This window comes from Nasonia vitripennis, chromosome 1, assembly GCF_009193385.2.
Source record: "Nasonia vitripennis strain AsymCx chromosome 1, Nvit_psr_1.1, whole genome shotgun sequence".
Lineage (NCBI taxonomy): Eukaryota > Metazoa > Arthropoda > Insecta > Hymenoptera > Pteromalidae > Nasonia > Nasonia vitripennis.
In genome coordinates this window covers 11139767-11165804 of record NC_045757.1, presented here as the reverse complement: position 1 = coordinate 11165804, position 26038 = coordinate 11139767, and the positions used below count along the sequence as shown (strand labels likewise).

The 26038-nt window shown below is 40.5% G+C and overlaps 2 protein-coding genes across 8 annotated transcripts in view; one reads left to right on the top strand and one right to left on the bottom strand.

Moving 5' to 3' along the window:
* Nucleotides 1-26038, top strand: part of LOC100114223 (dynein heavy chain 1, axonemal) — a 55317-nt gene that overhangs the window by 7403 nt on the left and 21876 nt on the right. For all 6 annotated transcript variants that reach the window (XM_031931151.1, XM_031931146.1, XM_008206625.2 and 3 more), the window contains exons 16-27: nucleotides 15-560; nucleotides 710-933; nucleotides 2717-2959; nucleotides 3047-3160; nucleotides 3278-3533; nucleotides 3663-3825; nucleotides 3958-4068; nucleotides 4844-4935; nucleotides 22837-22991; nucleotides 23890-24129; nucleotides 25626-25704; nucleotides 25839-26028. In XM_031931151.1, coding sequence (XP_031787011.1) covers nucleotides 15-560; nucleotides 710-933; nucleotides 2717-2959; nucleotides 3047-3160; nucleotides 3278-3533; nucleotides 3663-3825; nucleotides 3958-4068; nucleotides 4844-4935; nucleotides 22837-22991; nucleotides 23890-24129; nucleotides 25626-25704; nucleotides 25839-26028 — 2413 coding nt within the window. The remainder of the gene's footprint in view (nucleotides 1-14; nucleotides 561-709; nucleotides 934-2716; nucleotides 2960-3046; nucleotides 3161-3277; nucleotides 3534-3662; nucleotides 3826-3957; nucleotides 4069-4843; nucleotides 4936-22836; nucleotides 22992-23889; nucleotides 24130-25625; nucleotides 25705-25838; nucleotides 26029-26038) is intronic.
* Nucleotides 6181-19943, bottom strand: LOC107980529 (alpha-2C adrenergic receptor). Of its 2 annotated transcripts, none has more exons than XM_031931197.1 (4): nucleotides 18765-19943; nucleotides 12676-12946; nucleotides 11408-11513; nucleotides 6181-10955 (listed from the first exon to the last, which is right to left on the bottom strand). In XM_031931197.1, the coding sequence occupies exons 1-4, from the start codon at nucleotides 19707-19709 to the stop codon at nucleotides 10724-10726; spliced, it is 1554 nt and encodes a 517-aa protein (XP_031787057.1). In that variant the 5' UTR covers nucleotides 19710-19943; the 3' UTR covers nucleotides 6181-10723. The 2 variants fall into 2 exon arrangements, with proteins under 2 accessions (XP_031787057.1, XP_016836853.1); XM_016981364.2 differs by having other exon boundaries at nucleotides 18780-19943.

Genomic DNA, 26038 nt, shown 5'->3' with positions numbered 1-26038 from the left:
GAATCCACAATCAGATAATGAAACAGTGCGCGGATCGAAGTCTGCTCGAGAGTCTCCGCGAGTGCTTGAGTCTGCTGGAGGTGGTGCAGAAAGGCTTATCGGATTACCTGGAGAGTCGGCGCATGCTGTTCCCGCGCTTCTTCTTTCTGAGCGACGACGAGCTGCTGGAGATACTGGCGCAGACGAGAAACGTTCGAGCGGTCCAACCGCACTTGAAGAAGTGCTTCGAGAACATGAAGGAGCTGCGCTTCGAGCAGGACCTCAGCATCACGCGCATGTACTCGGCCGAGGGCGAGGAGGTCGTACTGGACAAACCGGTGCGACCGGAAGGCAGCGTGGAGAATTGGCTCGGCGCGGTGGAGGAGACCATGAGGAGTACCATCAGGCAGAAGATCAGCCAAGCGCTGGAGAGGATCGAAGGGATGCCGAGAAAGGATTGGGTGATCGCTTGGCCGGGTCAAGTGTCGCTCTGCGGTGGCCAGACTTCCTGGACCAGTCACGTCGAAAGGGCCATCGCCGAGGGTCGACTCGATGACTACTTCAAAGTCATGATCTCGCAGGTGAGCCTCGATACCTCGGAAAATATCGACTTTTCCAAGGCTCTCGAGCATGATATGGGAGCCGCAGACTTGTTTTAATCGTCCCACAACCCGATCGCAAGCGACATATCCATACAAGTACCGCTAACGAACTTCAAACCTTCATCAAGCTCGACGATCTGCGAAGTTTGGTCCGCAACCCGCAAACGGAAATCCAGAGATTGATGCTCGAGGCTATAATAACGATCGAGGTCCATGCACGGGATGTGCTTCTGAAATTGATCAAAGCCGGTGTCTCTAGCGCGAACGATTTTGATTGGATTTCGCAGCTGAGGTACTACTGGATGGATTCCGAGTTGAAAGTCCGCGCGGTCAACGCTGAGTTTGAATACGGGTTGGTACAATGTAGTAGCGTAATTCGTTATCAATTTATATACATCTGCCAGCACTAAATTCACAGCTGCACGGACAAAAGTGAGCCTGGGGGGTCACCGGCGTTCGTGTGTAGAATCAGGAAAGCTGAATTATGCCGATACAGCGCATACGCGTGCCATTAGGGCACACAATCGTGCTGTTTTGGCACCAGTTCTTGAGCTGTGCGCTGCCTCGTTCGCAGCGCGCTCTCTCCGAAGCATGCGCGCGCATATAGTGTCACAGACGCATTTTTCCATTCGGTTCGGCGTGTAGCATCAGAGTTCTAGTTGTGGCTTATTATATATTTGTTATAATTTTGTTCAAAGTTGTATCAGTGATTCCTGGTAGCAAATGGCCGATAAGCTCTTTCCCGTTCCCTAGCGACTTGGTAGAAATGAAACCCAGAATCCATAGAGAAATATGCGTAGTTTTTACGCTTCTCTTAATTGTTTGCGCATGCGCGTACGGTTCAGGCCAGGCACAGGCATACGAAGTATATGACGCGTATTGTAGAGGCTGTCTGCTATGTTATACAGCAGAATAGTATTGCAGACAGAACTACAGTTTTCACACTTTCAGTCAATGTTGAATGATGAATATTTAGCCTATTAATTCATCTAGAATGATTTTGAAGGGAAAAAATGATTTTCAAAGTGCCCATTAAGAGTTAAAACCTAACCCTACACATGCATACTGTCATATATGACAGTATGTACAAGCATGTTGTACTGACTGACTTTGTTCAAGTGCAATTACTGTGTGAAAAGTGTCATCGATGCACAAAGTCACCAATGATAAGGTTTGCATAGGTATTTCAATCTCATCAGTATGCGAGCGCGTCACTGTCAACCACCAAATCTCTCATAATCATGCTAAATCCATGATATTGAAGTTTGATGTCTGTTCTTAGTTTGATTTACCATGATATCATGAGAGATTTGGTGGTTGAGAGTAACTGGCTCGCATACTGATCAGATTGAAATACCTATGCAAACCTTATCATTGGTGACTTTGTGCATCGATAACACTTTTTACACAGTAATTGTACTCGAATAATACAAAGTCAGTTAGTACACAATGCCGTACATACTGTCATGTATGAGAGCATGCATGTGTAGGGTTAGGTTTTCACTATCTCATTCTAGACGATTTGAAATAGGGTACGACGACTACAAGCAATTAAAAATAGGGTAAAAATCGTTTAATATGCGAAAATCCGACGAAAAACCGAAAATTCTCGTTTCGGTGGTATTTTTGCAGATTTTTATCCTATTTCAAAATCCTTATATCTTTCGATAGGGACGGTCATTTTCGACAATTTTTTTTAAAATTCAAGATCTCGGGCTAAGCTGTTCAGTAATGCCGGAAAAATAATGTTCGCTTGTCCAGGTAATAAATTACCCGGGGCGCAATAAAGGCTATTTTCTGGTAACTATTTGGAATTGTGGCTTGTTATATTTGTTATAATTTTATTTAAAGGTGTATCACTGATATTTATTTCAACGAGTGTTATGCAATCTTGAATTCGTATAGCCCTGTATTATTCCGACAGGCTTTTACACTGAATACACTCTACGAGTTTGTTGAATTTTACTCGTAGTTGTTGTTTGTAATAAAATCCGTCATTATGAGTATACTTTATATTTTTTAGTTATTTATATTCATAAATATATTTTTGTTTTGTTTCGGAACTTCTACGCGTGCCCATCGCTTTTTTGATACGGTATATAAAAGCTATATATAGTATTATCGGTTCGTTCTAGATACGAGTATCTGGGCAACAACGGCCGATTAGTCATAACTCCGCTGACCGATCGATGTTACTTAACGCTGACGGGAGCTTTGCATCTGAAGTTCGGCGGAGCTCCTGCCGGGCCCGCGGGCACCGGCAAAACCGAAACCACTAAGGATCTGGCCAAAGCTTTCGCCATCCAGTGCGTCGTATTCAACTGCTCCGACCAGCTTGACTTCATGTCCATGGGCAAATTTTTCAAAGGCCTCGCCAGGTATACATAACATAATATATAGATTATTGATAAATACAGTGTGCTATAGTAGTGGTGAGCTCGTCAATAAATTTTCCGATACCACAGTTCCGGGGCTTGGGCATGTTTCGACGAGTTCAACCGAATTGACATCGAGGTACTCTCCGTCATCGCGCAACAAATTATGACCATACAGAAGGCTCAGCAATTGAATGCCGACAGGTTCATTTTTATTCTGACCGTGGCTATTCCAATTATACAATTTACAATATTCCCCGAAATTTCGACTTTTTGGTGGAATAATGATCATTTTTAAACTTAATCCACTTTAAAAAAAAGGTTCCTCTTCGAGGGAGTGGAGCTTGGTTTGAAAGCTTCGTGCGCTGTTTTTATAACAATGAATCCAGGCTATGCAGGTCGCACCGAGCTTCCAGATAATCTTAAAGCTCTTTTCCGGCCCGTTGCCATGATGGTACCGAACTATACTCTTATAGCCGAGATCTCATTATTTTCCTGCGGCTTCATCGAGGCCAAAACTCTCGCGGCAAAAATTACAGCCACTTTTAAGCTCAGCTCGGAGCAGCTAAGCGCGCAGGTACGAAACTGGGTTGGTTCGGGTAAAAAATTATGCTATATAGGGCTCTTAGCTAAAGCGCGGTAAAAAAATCTGAACGATTATTAAATGTATTCGTATTTTTCTCTTGGCTTCGTTTCAATGAGACAGGACCATTACGACTTTGGCATGAGATCGGTGAAGACCGTGATCGCAGTCGCGGGGATTCTAAAACGCGAACAAACGGACATGGGAGAAGAGCAAATCTGCCTGAGAGCTTTGCGCGACGTCAACGTGCCCAAATTTTTAAAGGACGACTTGAAACTTTTCGATGGTACGTTGATGCGCAATCGTACGCACAAGCGTATAATCATTCGACGAGTATACGAATTGTCTTATTATCGGCACAGTCGAATGAATTTTCAGACGGAGAATTGATTTCTGATCGATTGCGTTCTCTTTTTAGGAATAGTTTCAGATCTATTTCCCAAAGTCGAGGAGAAGAGCATCGATTACGACATGTTCATCGCGGCTGTTCGCAAAACAATCGCCGATATGGGATTAGCGGATGTGAAAGGTATATGCATGCGGCTGTGGAACACTCGCAGATCATTGAACATGTAAATCATTCTTTAATGCACGTAAAGTAACCTACTGTGTTTTCTACTTACATACGATAAGTATGACGCATTCCTTACTTTCTTGCGAGAATTCCTCGCATAGCGTCGCGTCATCAAGCCATTACGTCATTTCGGCGAAAGACTTGGCGCCCCTTTTACTTTTCGAAATCCCCTACGTGCGCTGAATAGCCATAAAGGACATCCATTTTCTTTCGTGAAACCGTTCTCTCAGCGGATAAGGCGGCGAAGCCCTGTACTCTGATCGTAATCTAAAAATCATCAAGTGCGGCTGTATATTTTTTTTATCTACCGTCGAAATGATTAAACGATTTCTTATAAGCGCGGTGTTTTTTTGTTGAAAACTTTAAAATATCGTTGCTCCTTACGAAGGCTACGTAGCACACTTCAAATTTTCTCGGGTTGATCCCCGAGTTGTGACAGTTTTTGCTGAAAAAAATTGAAAGGTTTTGCCGTTATGATGCATATAAAACATCTAATTTCATCAAAATCTATGATTCGACAATTCGCATCGTTGCAAAGTTTATTCTTTTTGAGAAAGCAAAAGTTGCTTGCGTTGGTTTGTTTCTGATTTTCTTTGAAATTTCAATTCACCCGACCTTGGACTAAGGTATACATAGCATGACCAAATAGTTCGATGATTTTTCGCCAATATTCCACGCTGAAAAGTAGCGCATGCCTTGGTACTAATAATATACTCATTTACTTTTCCAGAGTTCGTGAAAAAAGTAATTCAGCTTTACGAGACGACGCTGGTGCGTCATGGATTGATGCTCGTTGGTCCGACGGGTTCCGGAAAAACTAAGGTGAGTTTTTCGCTACCTCTTAAACTTTGTTTCACGGCGTTTACTTGCGAATTTAAATCAAAGCCCTCACGCGCGTCGCGTGGAAAGTAAGGTTATTCTTTTTCATCGTGGATTGCCGGCAGATAAAAATAACAGCCGCGTACATGTATATAGGCTTCATTCGATCATTTGTCGAATGCGTCTGCACGAGAACAGAAATTTAGCAGGACCAGAAACTCCGATCGTTTGTTTTCATCAGTGAAAGACCTTAAATTGATGGGAAAGCCCGATTTCACTCGCATTCGTCTTAGCCGATTCCATCTATTTTTCTTAATACTCGCCTTGATAAATCCTACTCCGCGCGTGAACCATACCGAGCGTAAGCATTTGACCTCGTATACATACTTGCTGCACAGAAAGTGCGAGCCTCTTGCGTAATATGCTCTCAAAAGGTCCCGACACTTTCTGTTTGCCTATACATTATACTAATCTAGCATAAGGACGTCTGTTTCCAACGACCGTAACATTTACCTCATGTGTATGTTGCCTCCAGAGAGATTTCCAAAAAATGCCCCTCTACACACGGGGGATGTGTATGCCTTCCTTTCGAGGCTTGCATATGTGTGCGCATACGCCAACGTTTATACACGTCAGTTGCCTGAGCTTTACTATTGCCCTCGCGTTTTTCATCTTCCTTTCTTGTGCTTTAAGCCAGCAAGCGGAGGGCGAGCGGAGGGCGAGCGGGTGCGAGAGAAAAGCCACTCGCCGAGGGGTGAGATTGTCCCATCTGCAAAACAGCTCTCGTATGGATCTTTCTCTCCCAGATTATTCGCTCTTTTCATTTTCTTCGAGGTGGCCATCTCCCGAAACATGCGTGAAACAATGAATAACTTATGCGCGCCTTTTTCTTTATTTAAATTCTTCCTGTTTGCCCGTGCATACATTTGAATGTATATTTTCTTTTACTAACTCTTCCCCGTAATTGGACAAATTATTCTGTGTGTTCGCTACTACTATATAGCCTTAATTTTATTTTTAAAACGTGCACTTTCATTAAGAGCAGAATGATTCATCAGCGTAGATAAGCCTGCTGTAAGTTGGTTGAAAGTCCGCAGAGAACTTTGGGGAAAATTAAAAATCACTGGATTATACAGCATTTTATATGGAAAACAAACTAAGTACTAACTTTCTTCCCAGCGGTAGATTCAATTTTTCTCGCATGTGTGGGTGGTGGTTTAAATGGAAAAAATTAATGACTCGTTATAGTTTCATACAAATATATACGTATATATTTAATTAACCAGCCGATCAGGCGGATAATTTAGTTCAGAATATACATTTATATTGATACATATTTTGTACTTTATTTACAATGTTCTATGTACATTAGCAATTAAACAAATAGAATTGGTTAATGTGTATTGTAGGGAACCCAAGATACTTTTCATTCCAGCAGAAGAAAATCTAGTTTGGTATGCATATTTAGGTGACTGCGAAAAGTGATAACCAACAATCAACCCACGAAATTTATTTGAAGTGGACGGTATTAAGGTTAAAAGAATATACAAAGATTGTTTTAGAGACTCTAAGGCTGCTTTCATCCCTCAGTGGTCACCAGCAAAGGAATGTTGTTGGGAATATGTGAAATAGAGACGCGCAAGTTGTATGTGAAAAGCTAAGGAATTTGAAAGATTTTTCTTTTTTCCCCTCTCTGGATCGATAAGTTCCCAACAATTTTTCTCTGCCGAAAAAATATAAGATATGAATATATGCTAATGTTACTAGATTGTTCAACTTCGTTGAGACTGACAAGATGTATGCATTATTCAAGTTAAATAACCATAAAAATTTGTATACATCAATATATTACATGTATATATAGATACCGCTGAAACATACATTTACACATTTGTTAAATCTCTAGAGCTTTAAATATAAATTTTATGGCTTACATTCAGAACGATTATTATTTTTTTCTGAAAATAACGATTACATCAGATTTTGAAGATTTTGGGGAAAAAGTGAGAAATCAATTTATTACCTACAAAACAACTTAAGTCTGGTTTTGTTTATAACCATTACAGCATAAGAAAAATGATTCTAAAAATAAACATGACTAAAGATATAAAATAATGACGTGCATTCAGAAATTGCATTTACACACATATAGAGATACAGGCATTTTTTCAAGAGCCCTAGATCAATTACCCTGTATATGTATATTAGCTAATTATTCCAAACAAAATAATATCAATATCGCTATCACGGCATCTGAGAAAAAAACTCGTTAAGAATTGAAAAGTTTATGCAATTAACACGCCAAATGCACTAATTTAGTACATTTAGCTGCTATATGAATCACTTTAAAGCAGCATCTACAGGGTTGATACATTACGGACATCTATATTGATGTTACATATTGCATGTATTATCAATTATTCTTGTATATACATACATAGAAGTCACAAGTACATTAATTTTCAAAAAGCACGTCATTCGCGCTTATACAATCATTTTAAATTTAGCAATGATGAGCATGATAGAAATGACCTACTGCATATTCAAATTTTCATTGCATTCCTCGTATTAAATAAATACGTTCACGCGTTTGCACGCTCACGCGAGATCACTTGTATCATTTGTATCAATGGATGATTTCGATAATTCATACAGCGAATGCTCAACCATTAGCAGAGTTTAACAAACATTCAGTTAATCCTTCAACGTGTTTCTGGGTCACGTATGCTTAGAAATTTTAGAAACTACATTTTACTTTATAAGGATGATTGTGATTCAACTAAAGATTTAAGTATCACATGGACAAAACTTAAAAAGTTACTTGAATTTTAAATAATTTATATCTTGTAATTTTCAAAATAAAACATTTAATCGTTGTCCGAACATTTTATCGGCATTATAAGTCATCTTTAAAATTGCAAGCGTAAAATAAAACATAAAATAATAGAAAATAATAATTAATTTATAGAAGATCTAATGGTTATTCGTATCCTTCCTTAGGACATACAATCAAAGAAGAAACGAGGGTCTTTTCTTTTTTCTGGCCATGGGCGGGTCATCTCTTTGTCCATCTTATATATAAAAGTGTACATTTCGGTGTCACGTATACACTTTCTGTTAGGGATAATGCAAGATGAAACACCTTGAAAGCATCTTTAGCTATAAACCCACGCATGTGTCAATTCCGTTTTTGCTGAAATAGCTCTGACGATATTTTTATTCACAATTAAATTTTTATACAAAGAGACTAGTCTGTTAGGAGGGTCCGATAGAAGCTTTTACCAAGAATTAGAAAATTGAAATATTAATTGCGATTGGATTTATTATCAAAACTTTTGTTTTGGAATCAATAATCCTAAAGTTTATTGATTTGTAAGGGACTTCATTACTATTGAAATCTATAATATATAGAATTGAAACAAAATACCTTCTCGATATAAATTGCCCATATATTGACGATGAAGAGAAATAAGAAAAAGTATACGAAAATTTATCGGGAATCTTATTGGACTGCAAACGTCGAGGGTCAATACGTGATCCAGAATGATAAGCATAAAATAGAATTCTTGTTTGCGCTAAGTTTATTTTTTGATCGTACATTTCTATTTTTATTATATCGTATAAGAGAGAAGAATCGGTAGTAGTATGACCATGCCTATCTATGGCATATTGTACAAATATAACTTGATACCGACAAAATGTTGTCTCAATTTTTAACAATAAGAACCAACAATGTACAGAAAACTTATTAGAAATTATAAAATACGTTCGAACGAGGAAATGATAATCCAATAAGAAATAGATTATATAATAGATTTGGAGATCGTTGATACTTATTTACAGATTATTATTTACAGATTATTAAATCACCTATACACAAAAGAAATTACTTCTGGCTATTTTCAGATAACAATTACAGCCACCAACTTGCTAAATTTACTGACAGATGCAATTCTCATAATAATAAATAAAAACAAGTCTGCCTTTACAAGATCTCGTGAAAAAATATGATCTAAGATCACACAGAATGCTCCTTGTGTTCTATGCAAAACAACATGAAAAGAAAAATTTGAATGCGTCATCTCCCAAAGTTCGGTAAAAGGCATTTGCTCGAGATCTCGTTAAAGTGCAGAGAACCGAAAGAAGGGCCGAATGAGAAAGCCATCGCTAATAGGACTGGAAGTCTTTCATCCGAAATTTCATTAGTGTCTGCTCATGCCTAACACAGCCCGGCGTTACAGTGTCCAATAAAATTGCGAAGGCGGTAACAATGTAATGATGAGACGAGAACAGAAGAACGATCCCATCAGACGTAGTATCGACCTCCTGACTTATGTTTTATCTTCTATATCGCGTCTGTCTGTGGAAATTTTTATTCAGCAACTAATTCTAAACGTAAAATATCTGGATAAGACGTTCGCTTTAATACACTCCATTATTGGATGTCAATTTGCTTTTCTTTTATATTATATGTACATTTCTTTCTTAATAAATATATAGATTTTTCTTCTTGTTTTCGTAAAACTGTCGTCTAGTGTTATTCATAAATACTTCTTAATTTTAATATTCAATATACGATCAAACATATACATTACATACAGCATACATAGAATAGAGCTCGTTAATAAAATATCATACATTCAGAATGTCAAATTTCATCGATTATAATATATCGCCACTTCTTTATGTTTGACAAAATACATCTTCATATTTTATGCATCAGCATGCTCTTTCTTCGAAAATATATACATTTTACGCAAGCTTTACTTTAAAAAAATGTATTAGAAATTTTTATGAAATTACGAAATGATTACTTGTGAGGATGTTTGCCTTGCAAGCTCAAGCCAGATTTGCGACCAGGTTTTGCGAAATTTTTAGTAATTATGCAAAAAATCATGTTTGTAACGTAGAGTACGCTAGTCACATGAGTTTGCGTCAGACTAGCACAGCTATATGTCTTTAGCTATGTTATGGGTGTGGCGGCCATGGCAATTTTAATGCGTGCTGATGCCATCTGACTCGAGCTTGCAGGCTAAACATCTTCGTAAGAAAAGTAATTTCAATTATTTTAATAACAAACGGCAGCCTTGTAATAATATGTCGTGGACTAAGAGTGAGAGTAAGTCTTTTGCAATGTGAAAAAGGACATTTTGCTCTTAGTGCGTACGATTGTTTTTAATGTACGCAAGGATTTTCACGCCTTTTCACACCTTTCAAGCAAATCGGAGGGCCAAATGGATCAATTTTTTTATTAAAACAAAAAACGACGCTCATTACAGTAATCTTTAAAAAAAATTATTAAAAGTACGCGCCGTGCTGTAAAGGGCTACAGTTACGCCATTTTTATATCATAATGGCGTTCTATCGTTCTATATTGATTAGCTATAATCAAATACATGTATTTTCAAAGCAAATTAGCTATATGGAATCTTTATTGACGCAACACATGACACAATAATAGCATCATCATCATTAATATTTATACATTCCAACAATAAAATTTCGACAGCATAGGAACTGTGATGGTTGTAACGGGCTAATACTGACGTTATCTCGACTTTCGCGTAAACTGACTAATCGTTCTATAAGAACTATATATAATTTACGCCACGATATACATTCCTGAAAAATAACGCGAAATTCCAATGATTTGTTAATTACAAAAAACGATTTACAATTTGAACAAGTCTATGTCTCGCGACGTTCAGGGTAGTTCCAAATTCTCTCTCGGGGTCATCATGTTAAGCGTTTCTGTAGGGCTTTTGAATGACCTCGAGTGTCTGAACAATCGCTATATATAACGCTGAGGGTTGCAGTGATACCTCGTCAGGCTTTTAAGGATCTTCCGTAGGAGTTGCCCCAGGCAACGCCTAAACGTGATACCGCACATTGCGTACAATAAGAAATTGATACTGAAATTCGTATAGTACAATAGCATGAAAAACTGCTGGAGACACCAGAGTAACGCTGGCGTGTCCTTGCGCGCCAGTGTGAAGAAAAAGACACACAGTCGTATAACGTAGCTGAAAAAAAAATCATTTCCTATTAGTTCAACGTACGCCGACTCAATATATCACTCTCGTCGTGGTATTATTACACGAGAGATATTATATAATCAAGACTTTTACTCGATGAAATTTTCGGTTCGCACATATAATAAACACTGCTGCATCGACAGAAAAACAAATTTTGCTGAAAAAATGTCCACTTTTTCGCGTATATCCCGACTGATTTATAGCTTCGAGTGCTCTTATTTATACAGAGAAATATTTTGTGCTAATGAGAAAGAATGCAATCATTGTAACAAAGAATTGCTTGGACAACGCGAATCATCCGCTCATGATTTCGAAGGATAATTTTCCGTTTGAAAAGCCCAAATTTTGATTATACGCCGTTTCTCGTTATTCTCTCCAATTTTGCATCCCATACATAGCTATAGCACACAAAGCATTGTGATAATTAATTTATCAATTACCTTGGTAGATTGAGCAGAATAAACACGGTGCTAATCAACAAAAGCATTTTTGTGATGCTTTGCTGATTGCGCGTGGAGACCAAATTCCTAGAAGACGACCTCACATCTGAAAAACGGCAAGTTGCACGGCAATGTTTGTGAAATAAATCGTAAAACTAATTTGTAAAAAACTGCATTTTGTAAAGCTGTCCGCGTCTTTCTGGAATAAGCTTTTGCGAAACTTTCACTGAGAGAAGGATTATGTTTCACAACAAACATTAATATATACTCACGGGGAATAACGTTTTTTAATGTCAAATAAAATATAAGCTGTTAATTAATAATTAATATGCCTTGTTTAAGAAAAACAGTAGTTTATTTGATGAGCAATAGGTGGCGCCAAGTTCTCATTTAAAGCTAGAATAGTTTCTGTAAACGGGTTTCGGTGATCATTGCAAGAGCAGGTCGAAAGGCCGAGATCCAGGATTAAATATTGCACCATTGCGCACCGCACGTTTAATAAATTAAGATATCCGTGGATTGTGTTTATCCATCGTAAAGGAAAAGCGGTATACAGCAAATGCAAGTTTTTGAGAATACATACCACCATGGATGATCTCATGCAACAAACTATGTCTTTATTTTATATCTATTCTGTATTACCTTCGGTTTTAATAATCGCGTCAAAGGATACGAAATTGTTTTACATATTTCGCCGAAAACCCACTTTACCTATGTTAACAGTTATACTATATTTATTAACTGTTGCTAAATCTTTCTCTCAGTGGTAACTTTTATATACACCGCGACCAATAGTAATTTACGCGATCGTTTACTCCCAACTTCTAGAAAAGCGAGGGCTTTTATGACCATCAAAAAATTACAGGACCTTATGAAGTGAAGCTGGACAGCATTTATCAACAGAATCCCAGGAAAAAGAATACTTGAAATATACTTTCCAGATACTTCAAATGTTTTCTGTGAGGTCAGATCGATTGTTTATTGTTTATTTTAGCCCAGGTTAGACGTTCGGAAGGAAAGCGTGATTAAATTTTTTTTTTCTCCAGGATCCCGTTGACGCATAATGTCCAGCTCACTTCCGCGCACCGATTGTACCGACAACTACGCCCTGTAATTTCTTTTAAATCATAAAAGCCCACGTTTTCCCAGAACTTGGCAGCAAATTATCGCACAAATTAACATCGGCAATATATCCGTATAAAAGGTACGGTGCAGGTCCATTAAAAAGAAGAAAAAACTGCCACTGAAGAATATTGTATGTCACTCACGTATGCAACGCGAGGTAATTTCAGGCAGCACGTATGCGTTCCTCGGGGTCGAGGGGGGGACGATAGTCGAGGGTGCCTGCTGCGCTTGTGGCGGCGACGTCGTCGTCGTCTGTTGTTGTTGTTGCTGCTGCTGCTGTTGTTGCTGCGTGCGTGAATGATTCGAGTGATTGTTCTTGGACGATTGGAATGATTGCTGGGACGGCTGTCTGCGAGCGCCGATGCCCGAACTGAGGGCAATCCCATTGGCTCCGTTATTGCTGCTGCTGCCACTCTGCAACAAAGCATAATTTTTCATTTTCTTTCGTGAGATGTGTGTTTTTATATGCGACTGATGGAAACTGCGCGCGACCCTCTCTGTAAAATGAGATATTTTTCTTCCATCCCACGGCAATTGCTCCAAGTGGAATCAAATTTTTAATCAAAGAAGTATCTGGGAAATTCTACGGGAAAAATACACTTTCTTGACATAAAACGCAGCGAAAAAAAATTGTTAGGCCACGCGCCCGAAGCACTTATTTTCTAATTGTATAACATGTCTAAACAGTGTCAAACCATATTCCAACACTGAAAAAAAGTGCCTTGTGAAACTGTTTTCTCGGCCTCTCAAATTCATAAACGAGGGCACAAACAAATAATGTGTATTAGCAGAATGAAAGTACGATAAAAGAGCTTTAATTTTAAAAAAATGCGTTGAAAATGCTGAATTTGGTCAAAAGTTACCCGCAGTTGAAAACATGGAATAATCATGAAAATTTCAGTTCCGACTCTCGCTGTTTTTGCGCCGAATATTCAAGCAAACCCGATAGATTCACTAAAGAGATCCTGAAGAAAATTCCAAAGAAAATATTAATTCTATTAGTCCGCTATTTTCCGGCCGGACTCTCAAAACAATTGACTGCTTTAATCCAACCATAACTCTCACAGGTTACGGGAAAGCGCACTTTCGAATATTTGTTGTATACAGTTCGTATAATTTTTGGCAAATTCTTTTCATCGTATGTAGAAAAAAAAAACAGTGGAATCTTGTGACAAACGGGTGTTTACGCGATCAATATCACTTGGGAAAAAAGCTTGAATTTGAAAAACGACCGAACAAGTGATATACATAGCAGGGCATACATAAAAAGGATTATTAGTAACTGTTATACAAGACTTTAACGTGTATAGAAGGCGCCGAGATCTGCAGGCGTGACATATCTTACACAACTAGATTTACGTGACAAATAAATCCTCTGACGCACACGATTGATCTCGATTTTATGCAAAATTGATTTCCTTCAATATATACGGGTTTCGTGCACACAGGCGAAAGCATCAGTTATGAGCTGTAACAGACAAAATATCCCGGACACTTTTTGCGCGATCATATATCGAAGCGAGCAAAAAATATTTCTGTACATGTATATTTATTTACCCTGTGGCTTTCTACGCTTTCGCGCGGGAGAGTCGTTTTATACTTTCCTTATTTTTTGGAAAATCAGCCAAAAGCTCGATGATATACGGTCGACGAGAAATAATAGAAAGAGTACACTTGTCAAGGAGTGGCATTTATGGAAGTCGTAGGTTCAGATCCTACTTGCTTGTATTTTAAACGATATACTGAACTGTATAATGAGCACTGAAATATATATACAAAGTGGCTTTACCTTAATTGCAGATTTTAATTTGTTTAGCAATATTGCAGTACACGAATTTAACATAGCGAGGGAGTTTGTAATTATGACAAAATTATAAAATATCTTATGCAGCTCGCACAAGAATTTCTCCGATCTCAGCAGTTCTGCGTAATAAACGCCAGTCCTTGAATCCAAGTACGATAACTGAATTCATGTTGGATGTTTCATCAGGAAAGCTGTTATTGAAACTGTTTTTTATGAAAAACATCGTTCAAACGTTGCAGGAACGTCGCAAAGTCATACTCTGTTGAAAATGTCTTTTGCAGAAATATAGACGGACGTCGAGCAAATAGATTTTACAGTGTATGATACTGGTCTTATTTATAGTGTACTTTATATGTTTTCATTATATTTCGACTGACAATTAATCATCGACGACTCGCACATACTGGATGAATATATCTGATTCGTGGGTAGTAGATGCTGATAGTACTTGAATTACAGGATTACTCGTGGCAAGCTTGGTAATCTTATGGTCAGCTGCTAAATTCGAAGGGCTGTCCAGCGTCGCTGGCCTAATGGAACGGATTCAGCACACTCCAAACAATAGCATTATATAGCGACACAAAAGGCGCTGCTTGGATGGATTATATGTTAACACGTGGAGGCTAATTGCCAATCAGCGTCTGTCGCCAGAAGGATACGCACACATAAGTTTAACAAACTACTGATGCACGTGGGCATTGGTGGCCCGCCGGTCAATCACTACTCCGGTTTTGCAATGCCACATTTGGTTTCGCTAATCGTAGACTGATACCGCACGTATCTACACACGCGTATGCTTATAGTCATAGATAAATTTGAGTATTGATGTATCCACACAATACAACACCTTACACCTTACATAATGATTTAAAATGTACAGTTCGGAATGTATCTCGCAAGCACGAAAACGTGAATCAATTTGTTTTGCCGAAAAACACGCAGATGATGCATGTGTACAACCCCGAACAACCATTCATGATACACTGTACTGCGCTGCTCAATCCCTATATAAAAAAGTCATGACCGGATGAAGTTAGTTATGACTCGCGCCCTCATAAATCTGTATCTTTGTATTATAGTTCTAATGCCAGCTTCAGAAAGTTATGAAATCCTTGAAGAAATGAATTGAAATTCAGATTTTGCGGCACAAAATGGCAAACAACGAGAGTAACTTATTTATTTATAACAAATAAAAGAACCAAAATTACGATAAACCGCGGCATAGTCAATATTCGTCATGTAATTTCCATCATTTTACAAAGTTAGAAGTTCGTACTCAGTTATGTATTAATTTTTAGTAGAAATATTTCCATTTGATTAACATGATGACCAACAGAGTTGATCTATTTTTTGCCGGGATACGTTTGAATCTTATAACAGCAATGGAATATCCCATTATAACTGGATTCCGCGTGATGAGTTTTCTGCAATTGTTTATCCATCTGCGTAACCGCCAACTGTATAAACCGCCAACGCGGCTAACTCGGCCCGTAGGAATATCGAGGCAATGAAAATTTCGTTTATATTTAGACGAAGCCAACCTAAAATAATTCATCTACAGGTGATTCTCCATTTTGTTTATTTGTCTTGTTCTGCTGATGGAGAAACTCTGGGAATATTATTTGCGGCAAGGCATTTCATATTAATCGATTGTTGTTGTTATATTTAAGTAACTTATAAATTATGACGCATTCGGAGAAAAGTAGTGTATTGACCATTGAATTCGCGACTCGGATTTTCAGTTTTTTTTTTCTTCTTTTCAAAACTCATAGAGTTAACGGGTTTCATTGAAACGTTATCGCTGTATCGATCATTTTGCCACGGATTAAGCGGTCATGACGACGAGATACAAAATGACTTATCAGCAGATAACATCTAAGTGAATTACGCGGTATAGGTACCCTGGTAGAAAATTAACGGTTCGGATTTGCTAAGACCTTTAGACTTAGCTAACTGCTTTAACGGTTGCTAAGCTAAAATTTGACAAAAAATGTGGCTTAGAAACCGCTAAGTTTTCAAGATGTCTGCCGGAGGTTAATTTGAGGTTATGAGGTTAGGATAATCAACAGCTAAATTAATCAGTTACATTTTATTAATATTCCAATTGTTTATATTTGATACAGTCCTACTCCACTATCTGAACAAGATTTTGTATGATACGCATGCACTGCACTTCATTTTACTTGACCGTACCAAGTCATCAACTGTTATTTCATAATGTTATGCTGTCTGATTAAATAAAATAAATAGAAATTGTTTGTATTAGCATGATAAAAGTGCAAAATGCCCTGTTCAACAAAACTAAACTAAAAATGAACTCATTTAAACACTCATTGTGGCTACGAGTACATTAGATAAGAATTTCACATTTTTCTTGTCATCAGTGATTTTGGACCAAAATCTCAAATCAGTCAATTAAAGTGATAACACAATAAAGATTATTTAAACTTATTCATCAGCTCTTGACATTTCCAAAAAGAATACATATCAATACCTTTCCATTTGCAGTTCAAAAGTTACTGGAAAATTCTTATCATCCAAAATTGAAAACCACGTCCCAAAGCTTAAAATACTTTTGAATCTTCTGAATAGCTTCTAAACTGCAAATTGAAAGGTATTGATATCTATTCTTTTTGGAAATGCCAAGAGCTGATGAATAAGTTTAAATAATCTTTATTGTGTTATCACTTTAATTGACTGATTTGAGATTTTGGTCCAAAATCACCGATGACAAGAAAAAAGTGTAATTCTTATCTAATGACTATATCAAATGTAAAAAATTGGAATATTAATAAAATCAAACTTTTTCATTAAGCTAGTAATTATCCTAACCTCTTAACCTATCTAAATATAACATGTCCTTTGCATTTCCCAACCTTTTCTCAATTTTAATCAATTATATAAGTAAATCTATATTTATTAATAAAAGTTCTAACCTCACAATTGTATACACATGACTAGTAAATTGAATTTAAGCAAATGAACTGTAAGGAGCTGTGTATAAGCTTCTATTACAGTATGCGGTTATTTAGCGGTTTTCTAAGCGGTTCATTTGCTTTATTGGTTAAATAAGCCATTGCTAAACCATTGACTGTTGACATTTCTACCAGGGGTACTTATCTCTCAAAAAAAAACTTTTTTCAAAAGTGAAAATCTTGGCAAGAAAAAGGCTAATAAACGTAGCGAAATCTCTAAATATAAAAATGTCAAGTAAATGTTTTTTTGGTATCATTTATCAAGTTATTGGTAAGGTTAACCAAAAAAAATAGTTGGTGCGTATTTTGCCAAGCGGTTTGTCACTGTAACTAACCATTTTTTTCCGTGTAAGCTTGTTTTTCCGTGAGTAGGTGTTTTCACGTACAGCGGAGAGCTATGGCTCTGAATTTACGAGCGTATCCACCTACCGAGATAATGATAAAATATAATGAGATAACTTTGATCGGACTGTAGGTGTGATGCATACACGGAAAAAATGGTTAGTTGTGGTAACCAAGTGATAATTGGTTAATCAAACATTGGTTATGAGAACTAAGTGCTTGGTTAATTTGACCGACTTTTTTACAATGAAAAAGTCGACTTTATAGGTTACTAACCAATTTACTTGGTAAGGACAACAATTTTTCTGGTTCATCACTGTTTTCATAGTGGGTCAACCAATATTTTTGTTGTAATTACCAAGATATTAGTTGAAATCCGAGTTGCAGCGTATATTTTCAAAAATGTTCTTATTTACCACCTGCATCGCTAGCGCGACGACAGAGTCTCCGCCTTTGGAGTTGAAGGACCCGTGTTCTCGATCCCCAGTGAGGGCGAAATTTTTTTCATATATATTAATTATATTATAAAATTGTAAAAAATAATAGCACACTTGTAAGCGGGTCTATAAAATAAATCTGCACGAATAAATAATTAATAATAAATAAATAAACAATAAATAATAAACAAAAAAGAGTAAAAAAACGACGAAAAATTTTTTTCCGCTTTGTTCTGGAAACAAACTTAACTATTTTTTTTAGTAAGCAGAACTAAATTATTTCCTGAGCCAACAATTATCTTGGTTGTACTGACAGATTAATTATCTACAACCAATACTGTTGGTTATGGTTACCAATTTTTCTTAACTAAGTCCACTTGGTAAATGATACCAACAAAATAGTTGGTGCGTATTTTCCCAAGCAATTTGGTTATCCCAACCAAGTACTTGGTTATTGCAACTAACCATTTTTTCCCGTGTAGCGACAGTGGTCCAATACGTGTATCCCGAAGTTTCCGGCATAAGCCTTTCGCGCTGCCGCGCCTCGGTGCGTACAGTCCGTTCTTTTTTTACACCGCAAACAAAACACGCAGCCGTCGAAGATTTATTTTAAGTCCCTGCTCTCGTGCGCGGCGAGAAGCGTCGGGGCTCGGAGAAAAAAAGTAAGAACGTACAATAGGACGGCTCACCGGTATCTGGTTGAGATTGATGTCGGAGCGCTCCCGGCTGGGACACCTCGTCTCGGTGGAGAGGCCGCCGGAGCTGTTCTGGCCGAAGCGCCTGCTGAAGCGCAGCAGGTTCCTCATGATCATGGTGTTCATGACGACAATGAGGACGAGCGGCGCCATGAGGCTGGCGATGCTGTCGATGATGCTGACGATGCGCATCGTCTCGAGGTACTCGTTCTTCATGTCGCACATCTCGTTGCCGTCCTGCGTCTTGACGACCCCGGCCGTGACGAAGGAGTAGGAGTGGCTGACCATCGCCAGGACGACCAGCGCGAGGACGATGCTCTTGGCGCGCGCTATCGTGCACATGTGCGGCCGGTGCAGCGGGTACTGCACCGCGATGAAGCGCTCGACCGTGAACGCGACTATCAGCCAGACGCTTAGGCTGCTGCAGACCGAGGAGACGTAGACGACGGTCTCGCACCAGCCGTCCTTGTTGAACACCCGCCAGCCGATGCTGTTGTTCAGCCAGACGAGCAGCAGCGAGAAGAGGAAGCTAAAGTCGGCCGTTGCCAGGGCCGCCAAGTAGTAGCTCGAGCTGCGCATCTTGAGGTGCGTGTTCAGGAAGACGACGCAGGAGAGCAGGTTGCCCACCAGGCCCAGCAGGATGATGAACGGGATGTAGTACTGGTGCGAGAAGTCCAGCACGAAGTAGAGCGAGTGGCACTCGTCGCCGGCCTCCTCCTCGTACGCCTCGATGCCGGCCTCGAAGCTACGATTGCGCGCCGGCACCTGGTGGTGCGACGTCGCCGGCCGCCCGTCGGCCGGCTGCCCGAGCGACGCCTCCGTCTCGTCCTGGAACGAGATGGCCCGGCGCACGCGGCTCTCGTCCATGAGCCAGCCGCACCTCGCGCTGCCCCTCTGCGCCAGCAGGCTCACCAGCGCGTTCATCCTACTAGAGGCATTCGCCCGCAGACAGAGACCGGACTCTCTCCCTCAGCGCCGATTGTGCCGCATGATCGATCAGCGATGCTCAAATATTTTACTTCCCTTCCTTTTCAGCGATTTTACAGGATTGGACGATCCGTCACCGCGCTCGATCAATTTCAGCGCGCTTTTTCGAACCGGTGTACACAAGGCTGTGTAGGTAGCACTGCGCGCGGTACAAAGGAGCCGCTCGGTCGCGCGTCGCGAGAGAAACTGAGCGGCGAAGCTTTCGCCCGCAAGCTCTCCGAGCGGTCCGCTCGCATGCGCCCTGTGCCTTTCACCGTCTGACGCGCGCGCTCGCGCGCTCGATCGGAGATACGAACTAATGAGAATTTGTCGAACGATTGCTCTCCGAACGCAATTATCCGACGCTCCGTATTTTCGGCTCGGCTGTGTGCGCGTCGCGCATAATACGCAGGAGGCCGTACTTGAAAGCCCGCTATATTGGCTGGCTTGGCTTGGCTCTCCGCGGCTGTAATGCAGAAGCTTTTGTGCGAGCTTGAAAATAAACATGATGGTCGACTGTGAGGCAAGGTGTTTTCTCGCGTTGCACACGCGGCCCGAGAATACCTTTTGCTATAGGAGGATGAAATCGCACTTTGGAATTCGGTTCGGAATTCGAACTTTCGAGAGATTCCAGAATTAGCGAAGCGTCGTACCACGTATATAGGATTGTTTTTCCCTCCCGTGGTGCGTAGGAAGTTCTACTTTCTGTGCAGGTGCAGTACGTGTGGAAATCGCGGTTAATAGAAAAACAGAGTTCAGAATCGCGAAAGTTGAGCGAATTCTACGCTCGTCAACTGCAGTTGTAGCCGAAAACACTGCGGATGTCTGCATGAATGGTCAAAAAGCTATTCAATTTATTTTCCTCCTCCCTAGCTCTCACGTGCATCTGACGCCCGCGCAGTAGTGTACCCGAAGAAAAAACAGCGAAGCCAACAGTAGATTAGGTTAAAAACGAAATCCGTCGGGCGGTGATGGTTAGCGAATTATTTACGCATTGATTAGAGGGACGTGAGTTATTATCGCTCTTCGTCAAGCCAGGCTAGATAATTAGAAGCGCCGCGTGGCCGGAGATAAAGATATGAAATATTAGCCTAATCGAGAAGCGAGTCTTTCGCGCGTCTCTGCCTCTTCCCCTCTTCCGAACCGGACGATGAGAGCAGGGGTATATCTTCTTCTGTATATATACATACATGTGCATTCGGCTCCCATAGGTCGAAAAATCGGTGAATGGACGACGAGAGCTCGTGTTTACGTTCGCTTGCGGGTTCGCTCGAGAGGGGCGATGCTCTTCTGCGGTGGTGCTACAAACGATGCTCCTTCTATCTCAGTCCACTTTTTTCGACCCTCGGCTTGCCGCGCATCCTCCCCAGATATGAACTACACTAGACTCCGGGCTCGATGTGCGTGGGGGGATCAAGAGTCGAAACGCAAATATAGGCCGGTAGCGTTGAGGAAGGCCCAGTGCCTATACCCAGGCCGCGCACGTGCGGGATACCGAGCAGACGAGATCAACGAAATTAATTTTCCATGAGCCGACGCGCTCCCTCTATCTAATTACTAACTTCTATAGTAGACACGCTACCGCCCGAGATTATATTATTATGGGCCGAAGTTGATTATTTTCTCGTGGCTGCAAAAAGAGGACGAAAGAGAGATAGAGAGAGAGAGAGAGAGAGAGAGAGAGAGAGAGAGAGAGAGAGAGAGAGAGAGAGACTGCGCTATTTTCGTCTGCGATTAATTTTTCTCGTCAATTTTTCGGACTGACGATGTTAAGCCCGGCTCACCCTGTATAGTAATTAGGCTGTTAGTATACAAGGATTGCAGTACTGCTTTCAGCGCAGGTACGACCGGCTGTGCGCGTGTGCGTCAAGAGTATACGGGGCGGGGAAATTTTCGTTTCAAAGCGCAACTTTTCGATACGGTATTGAAGTACAAAAGGAAAGGAAAAGAAAAAAAAAGAGACACGGCGAGCCGTTGTTACTTGCTGTAGACCGCGACTTGTATCTCGTTGCTCTTGTTGGCGGATGAATATCGCCGCAATACTGGAAGGATAGAGAAAAACTGCAATATACATTACAAGAAACGTATCTTCTATCGATGTGCTTAACCGTATAATACTCGCGTTGAGTAATCGCAGGAGGTATGTATTTTCAACTATTTTTCCACGAAACTTTCGCCATTGGAAGTATACAGGCTCACGACAAAAGCTTATACCTGTGCAAACATATAAGCGCAAGTAGATACGCCCCGAGTACGGCCGGACGCCCTTCGTGGTGATCGAGGTTGGAAAAAAGGGACAATAAACGCAGGTCCTCAAACAAATCCCTAAAAAATAACTCGCAAAGCTTCGAGTGACAGTATACGGCGCACGCGTGCTGGAAATGTCAAGGAGGGGGAGGGGGAAAATATGACCGTCTGCAGTACACACAGTGGTCGATTTCCCGCACACGCGAGCTTGAATAAACAGCCAAATGCGTGTTTAACCCAACCCAAGGTACACACATGCACGTGTCCCCGAATATCGTAGATGTAGATCGATTAACGTGAATAATGCAGACTTGTCGACTATAGCTGGGTGTAAGAGGGCGTTTTTTTTTCTTTTTAAATCCGTCGCAGCTTTTAGGGTCGAACATTCACGGATATTCAAAATTAGAGCACGCGCTTGGCCGATTTTTCAATTGTTCTTCTGACACTGCGTTTTTTTCGGTTCGATTTAAATTCGTCGATAAAGCAGCCATTTGTTAAATGTGTAAGTACGGAAATGAAGAGCCTCGATTTGTCGCTTATTATCCGCAAGCGACGATTTTTAACATGCCCCGTAGAACAATAGCCACCTTTCGTTGGACTTGAATGGTCAAAAAAACAGTACACATCAAAAAGTATTTTCCTGATATAACGAGCATAACATAGCAATTGACCCGCAAACAAAGACGTGCTCTGATTTCGAATCATCTCATCAAAAAAACTGAGGAATTCAAAAAGATTTCCTCGACTATAGTACACACGGAAAGCTCAGTAGTTTACTACACGTGTGGATCGTATATAATAAACGACTGACTTATACATGACATCTGTATATTTGCAGTGCTACGAGGTCCTTCAGAAGACTTGCACGCGCCTTCGAGGAAGAGCACAACCAAGCGGCAAGCCCTTCGTTCCGGTGCACTGCTACGTGCTCAATCCCAAGTCCGTCAGTATGGGACAGCTATACGGCGAGTTCGACCCCAACACGCATGAATGGTATTATCGGCCGATGTCCGCCGGCGCACGTAGTCGCAAAACCGATAAGCGCGCTTTTATATTTCATTTTTTCTCTTTGCCTCCTTCTCCCCCCCCCCCCCCCTGCTGGAATTTTCCGCCCGAGTAATTCCGTTCCTGCTACTGACACTGCAGCGAGGTGTAAAAGCTTGGCTCGTAAAAAGAGAGAGAAATAAAACACATCATTGCTTCCTGGAAATGACGAAAGAAAATATCGATGCGCGTGCCAGAACATAATGTATCGCAAGCAATGGGACAAAAGTACGGGAGATGAGCTTGCGAGTTTAAAAAGAAAAATGTTATCAGTTCTCAATTCAACTGAAATGTACATACTCACGCGTTCCCCTGCAACATTTTATGCTCCGTTTTCTTGGACAAAGGTGTGTGTAATTTTACTGTCTGCGAGTGCGTTGACATTGCCAAAGGACGTCGTCGGTCAGCTGCGTTAATAAGTTACGTAGAACGCACGCGATGGAATGCATTCGCAAGCGACTGTAAATCTGACGCGCTTTCTAATCTCGCTTTGCATCAAGCGCATGTGTCGTGAGCAGAACGCTTTGTTGACGATTCGAGGAAGTTTGTTAGTTCCGTACACTATGCAACGTAATTATTGCGAGTTATTAACTGTAAACGAGGACGAAATTTAGTTCGCGAGCCGTAATGTAACCTCGAGCACCGAATCAAAATATGGGAAACAAAACCGCGAGCTTTATTGACGATATCGTACAATTATTGTTTACACTTCAGTAAAAGCAATGGGAAACTCATAGGCCATCCCACGCTTCGATCGCACGCGAACTCGCAATACAACGCGAAATTATATCAAAGCACAATAGAAAATGTGACACACATCGGAATTGTGCACATATACGTTGTCCAGGACGGATGGCATATTGCCGATGCTGATTCGCGCGGGCACAGCAGCGACGGACGATGACAAACGTTGGTACGTGTTCGATGGGCCGGTCGATGCTGTCTGGATCGAGAACATGAACACCGTACTCGACGACAACAAAAAGCTCTGCCTGTCGTCCGGCGAGATCATGAGACTGTCACCCACGCAGACTATGATTTTCGAGGTGGCCGATTTGAAGGTTGCATCGCCGGCCACCGTTTCCAGGTTTGCTTACAGAAACTATTTTTCTTACTCCGTTTAATTTTCCTTTCATCTTCGCCCATGCGTACTGAATAGAACAAATAGCTCCCGGCGGGTATCGAAGCTCGAAATTAAATTCTGCGTATAAGCTGAGCCAGTGCGAATGGTTGATCCGGCTGCCTGGCGAGAAAAACACGCGGATTAATAAACACCTTTTTTATAACACGTGTATACAAAAGACCATTTTCGGCGCCTATAAAGTGGACCGAAAATAGGGTTTTCCGAGCGTTAGACAAAATGTAGAGTAAGAGTTCCTAGTCATAATACATGTATAAATTCATCCATTTCCGCTCCCTATAAGGTAGAACGAGCCTACAATGATTTGAGAATCGGAAATCAAGAAGAGCGAAAATGGTCATTTTCGCTTCTCTTGATTTATTTTTTTTTATCTCCTTACTAAAGCTTTAAATCGTTAAAAACTATTGAAATAATTTCCAAAATTTTCCAGAATTTTCTCTATGCTCGATCTATTTCATAGACGACAAAAATGGTATTCCTTATACACTTGTTATAAAAAGTACGGTGAACAACGAGGGGCGAATGTGCTTTTTCAGACTCGGATGATTGTCCTCGCTTGGAAAGGCCCATTTTCGCCCCTTGTTGTACAATGTACTATTAAACACTCTGTTTTCGAGAATTACCTCAGGCCGGACTTGTTTTTCTCATTGGCAACAAAACAAAAATCATACCTAACGGCAAATTTCCTAGCAATTCTATAAACAGATCATTTTATCGAGTACATATCATTTCGTTTCTATATGTATATGGCTCGTTGCTCGTAAAAAGCTCGACTTTTGTTCCATGGCATCGCATTCGCGTCAATTGCGCAGATATATATATATTTGTTGCTTTATATATATATATATATATATATATATATATATATATATATATATATATATATATATATATAAAGCAACAAATGCGCATCTCCGTCTTCTCCTCTCGACGAATTGCATATTCATGATCAACAAATGTTTGCTTGACATCTCGGCCTTTTGTAGTTTGTACGCGCAGTTTCAGTTTATCCGGCAAGCGCGTGGGCTTATACGTATAGCTACCGCTACTCCTTTCTTCCGGCTCAGTGCCGAAGCCAACGGACCGACGGACGTATATATATGTACTGCGAGCAACACGTGTTTCGCAACGTTTGCTCTTCCCGTCTTGAAAATCCAGGCCAGCTCCGGTTAAACTTGTATACCTTTGCTTGCTCTCGACTCTTTTTTCGTCTCTACTCTCTCGCCCGACAGCTCTCATTCGAACGCTGTCTAATTGATGTTTTCCCCCTATTTTGTAACGCGAAGCGAGAGCTTTCGTAAATAGAGACCTTTTTGACGGCGCGCTTTTATCGGGACATAAAAAAAGACACTCTCGCGATACTGTAGGAGTATTATATATATATATAGACAATGAACGAGAAACCACCCCAATTCAATATCGATTTTACTTCTGAAAATTAGATGCGGCATGGTCTACCTCGAGCCCGAAGGATTAGGAATAAAGCCGCTTATCGATTGCTGGGTCCAGAAATTGCCCGAAGTAAGCTTCACGCAAGCTCCGCGATAAATCGCATAGTTTTTCCGCGCGCGCGCCCGCTGACAACTTTGCAACTACCGATAGCTAAATCTCGCATTCCGTTCCACCTACATGTCCATATAAATTACTTGGTCAAGCGCATGACCGATAGCGCGGCCGACATATCCCGGCTGGCCTACCTCCTCCTACCGTCGAGCTTGCAGTACTTGCGAAGCGATTTGCGCGAGATAGTTACGAGCGTCGACTCGGGCCTGATCAGATCCTACTTTAACCTGATGGATTCTCAAATTGCCTCGTCCAAGAGCTCGGACGACAAATCACTAGTGGGTAAGAGCTT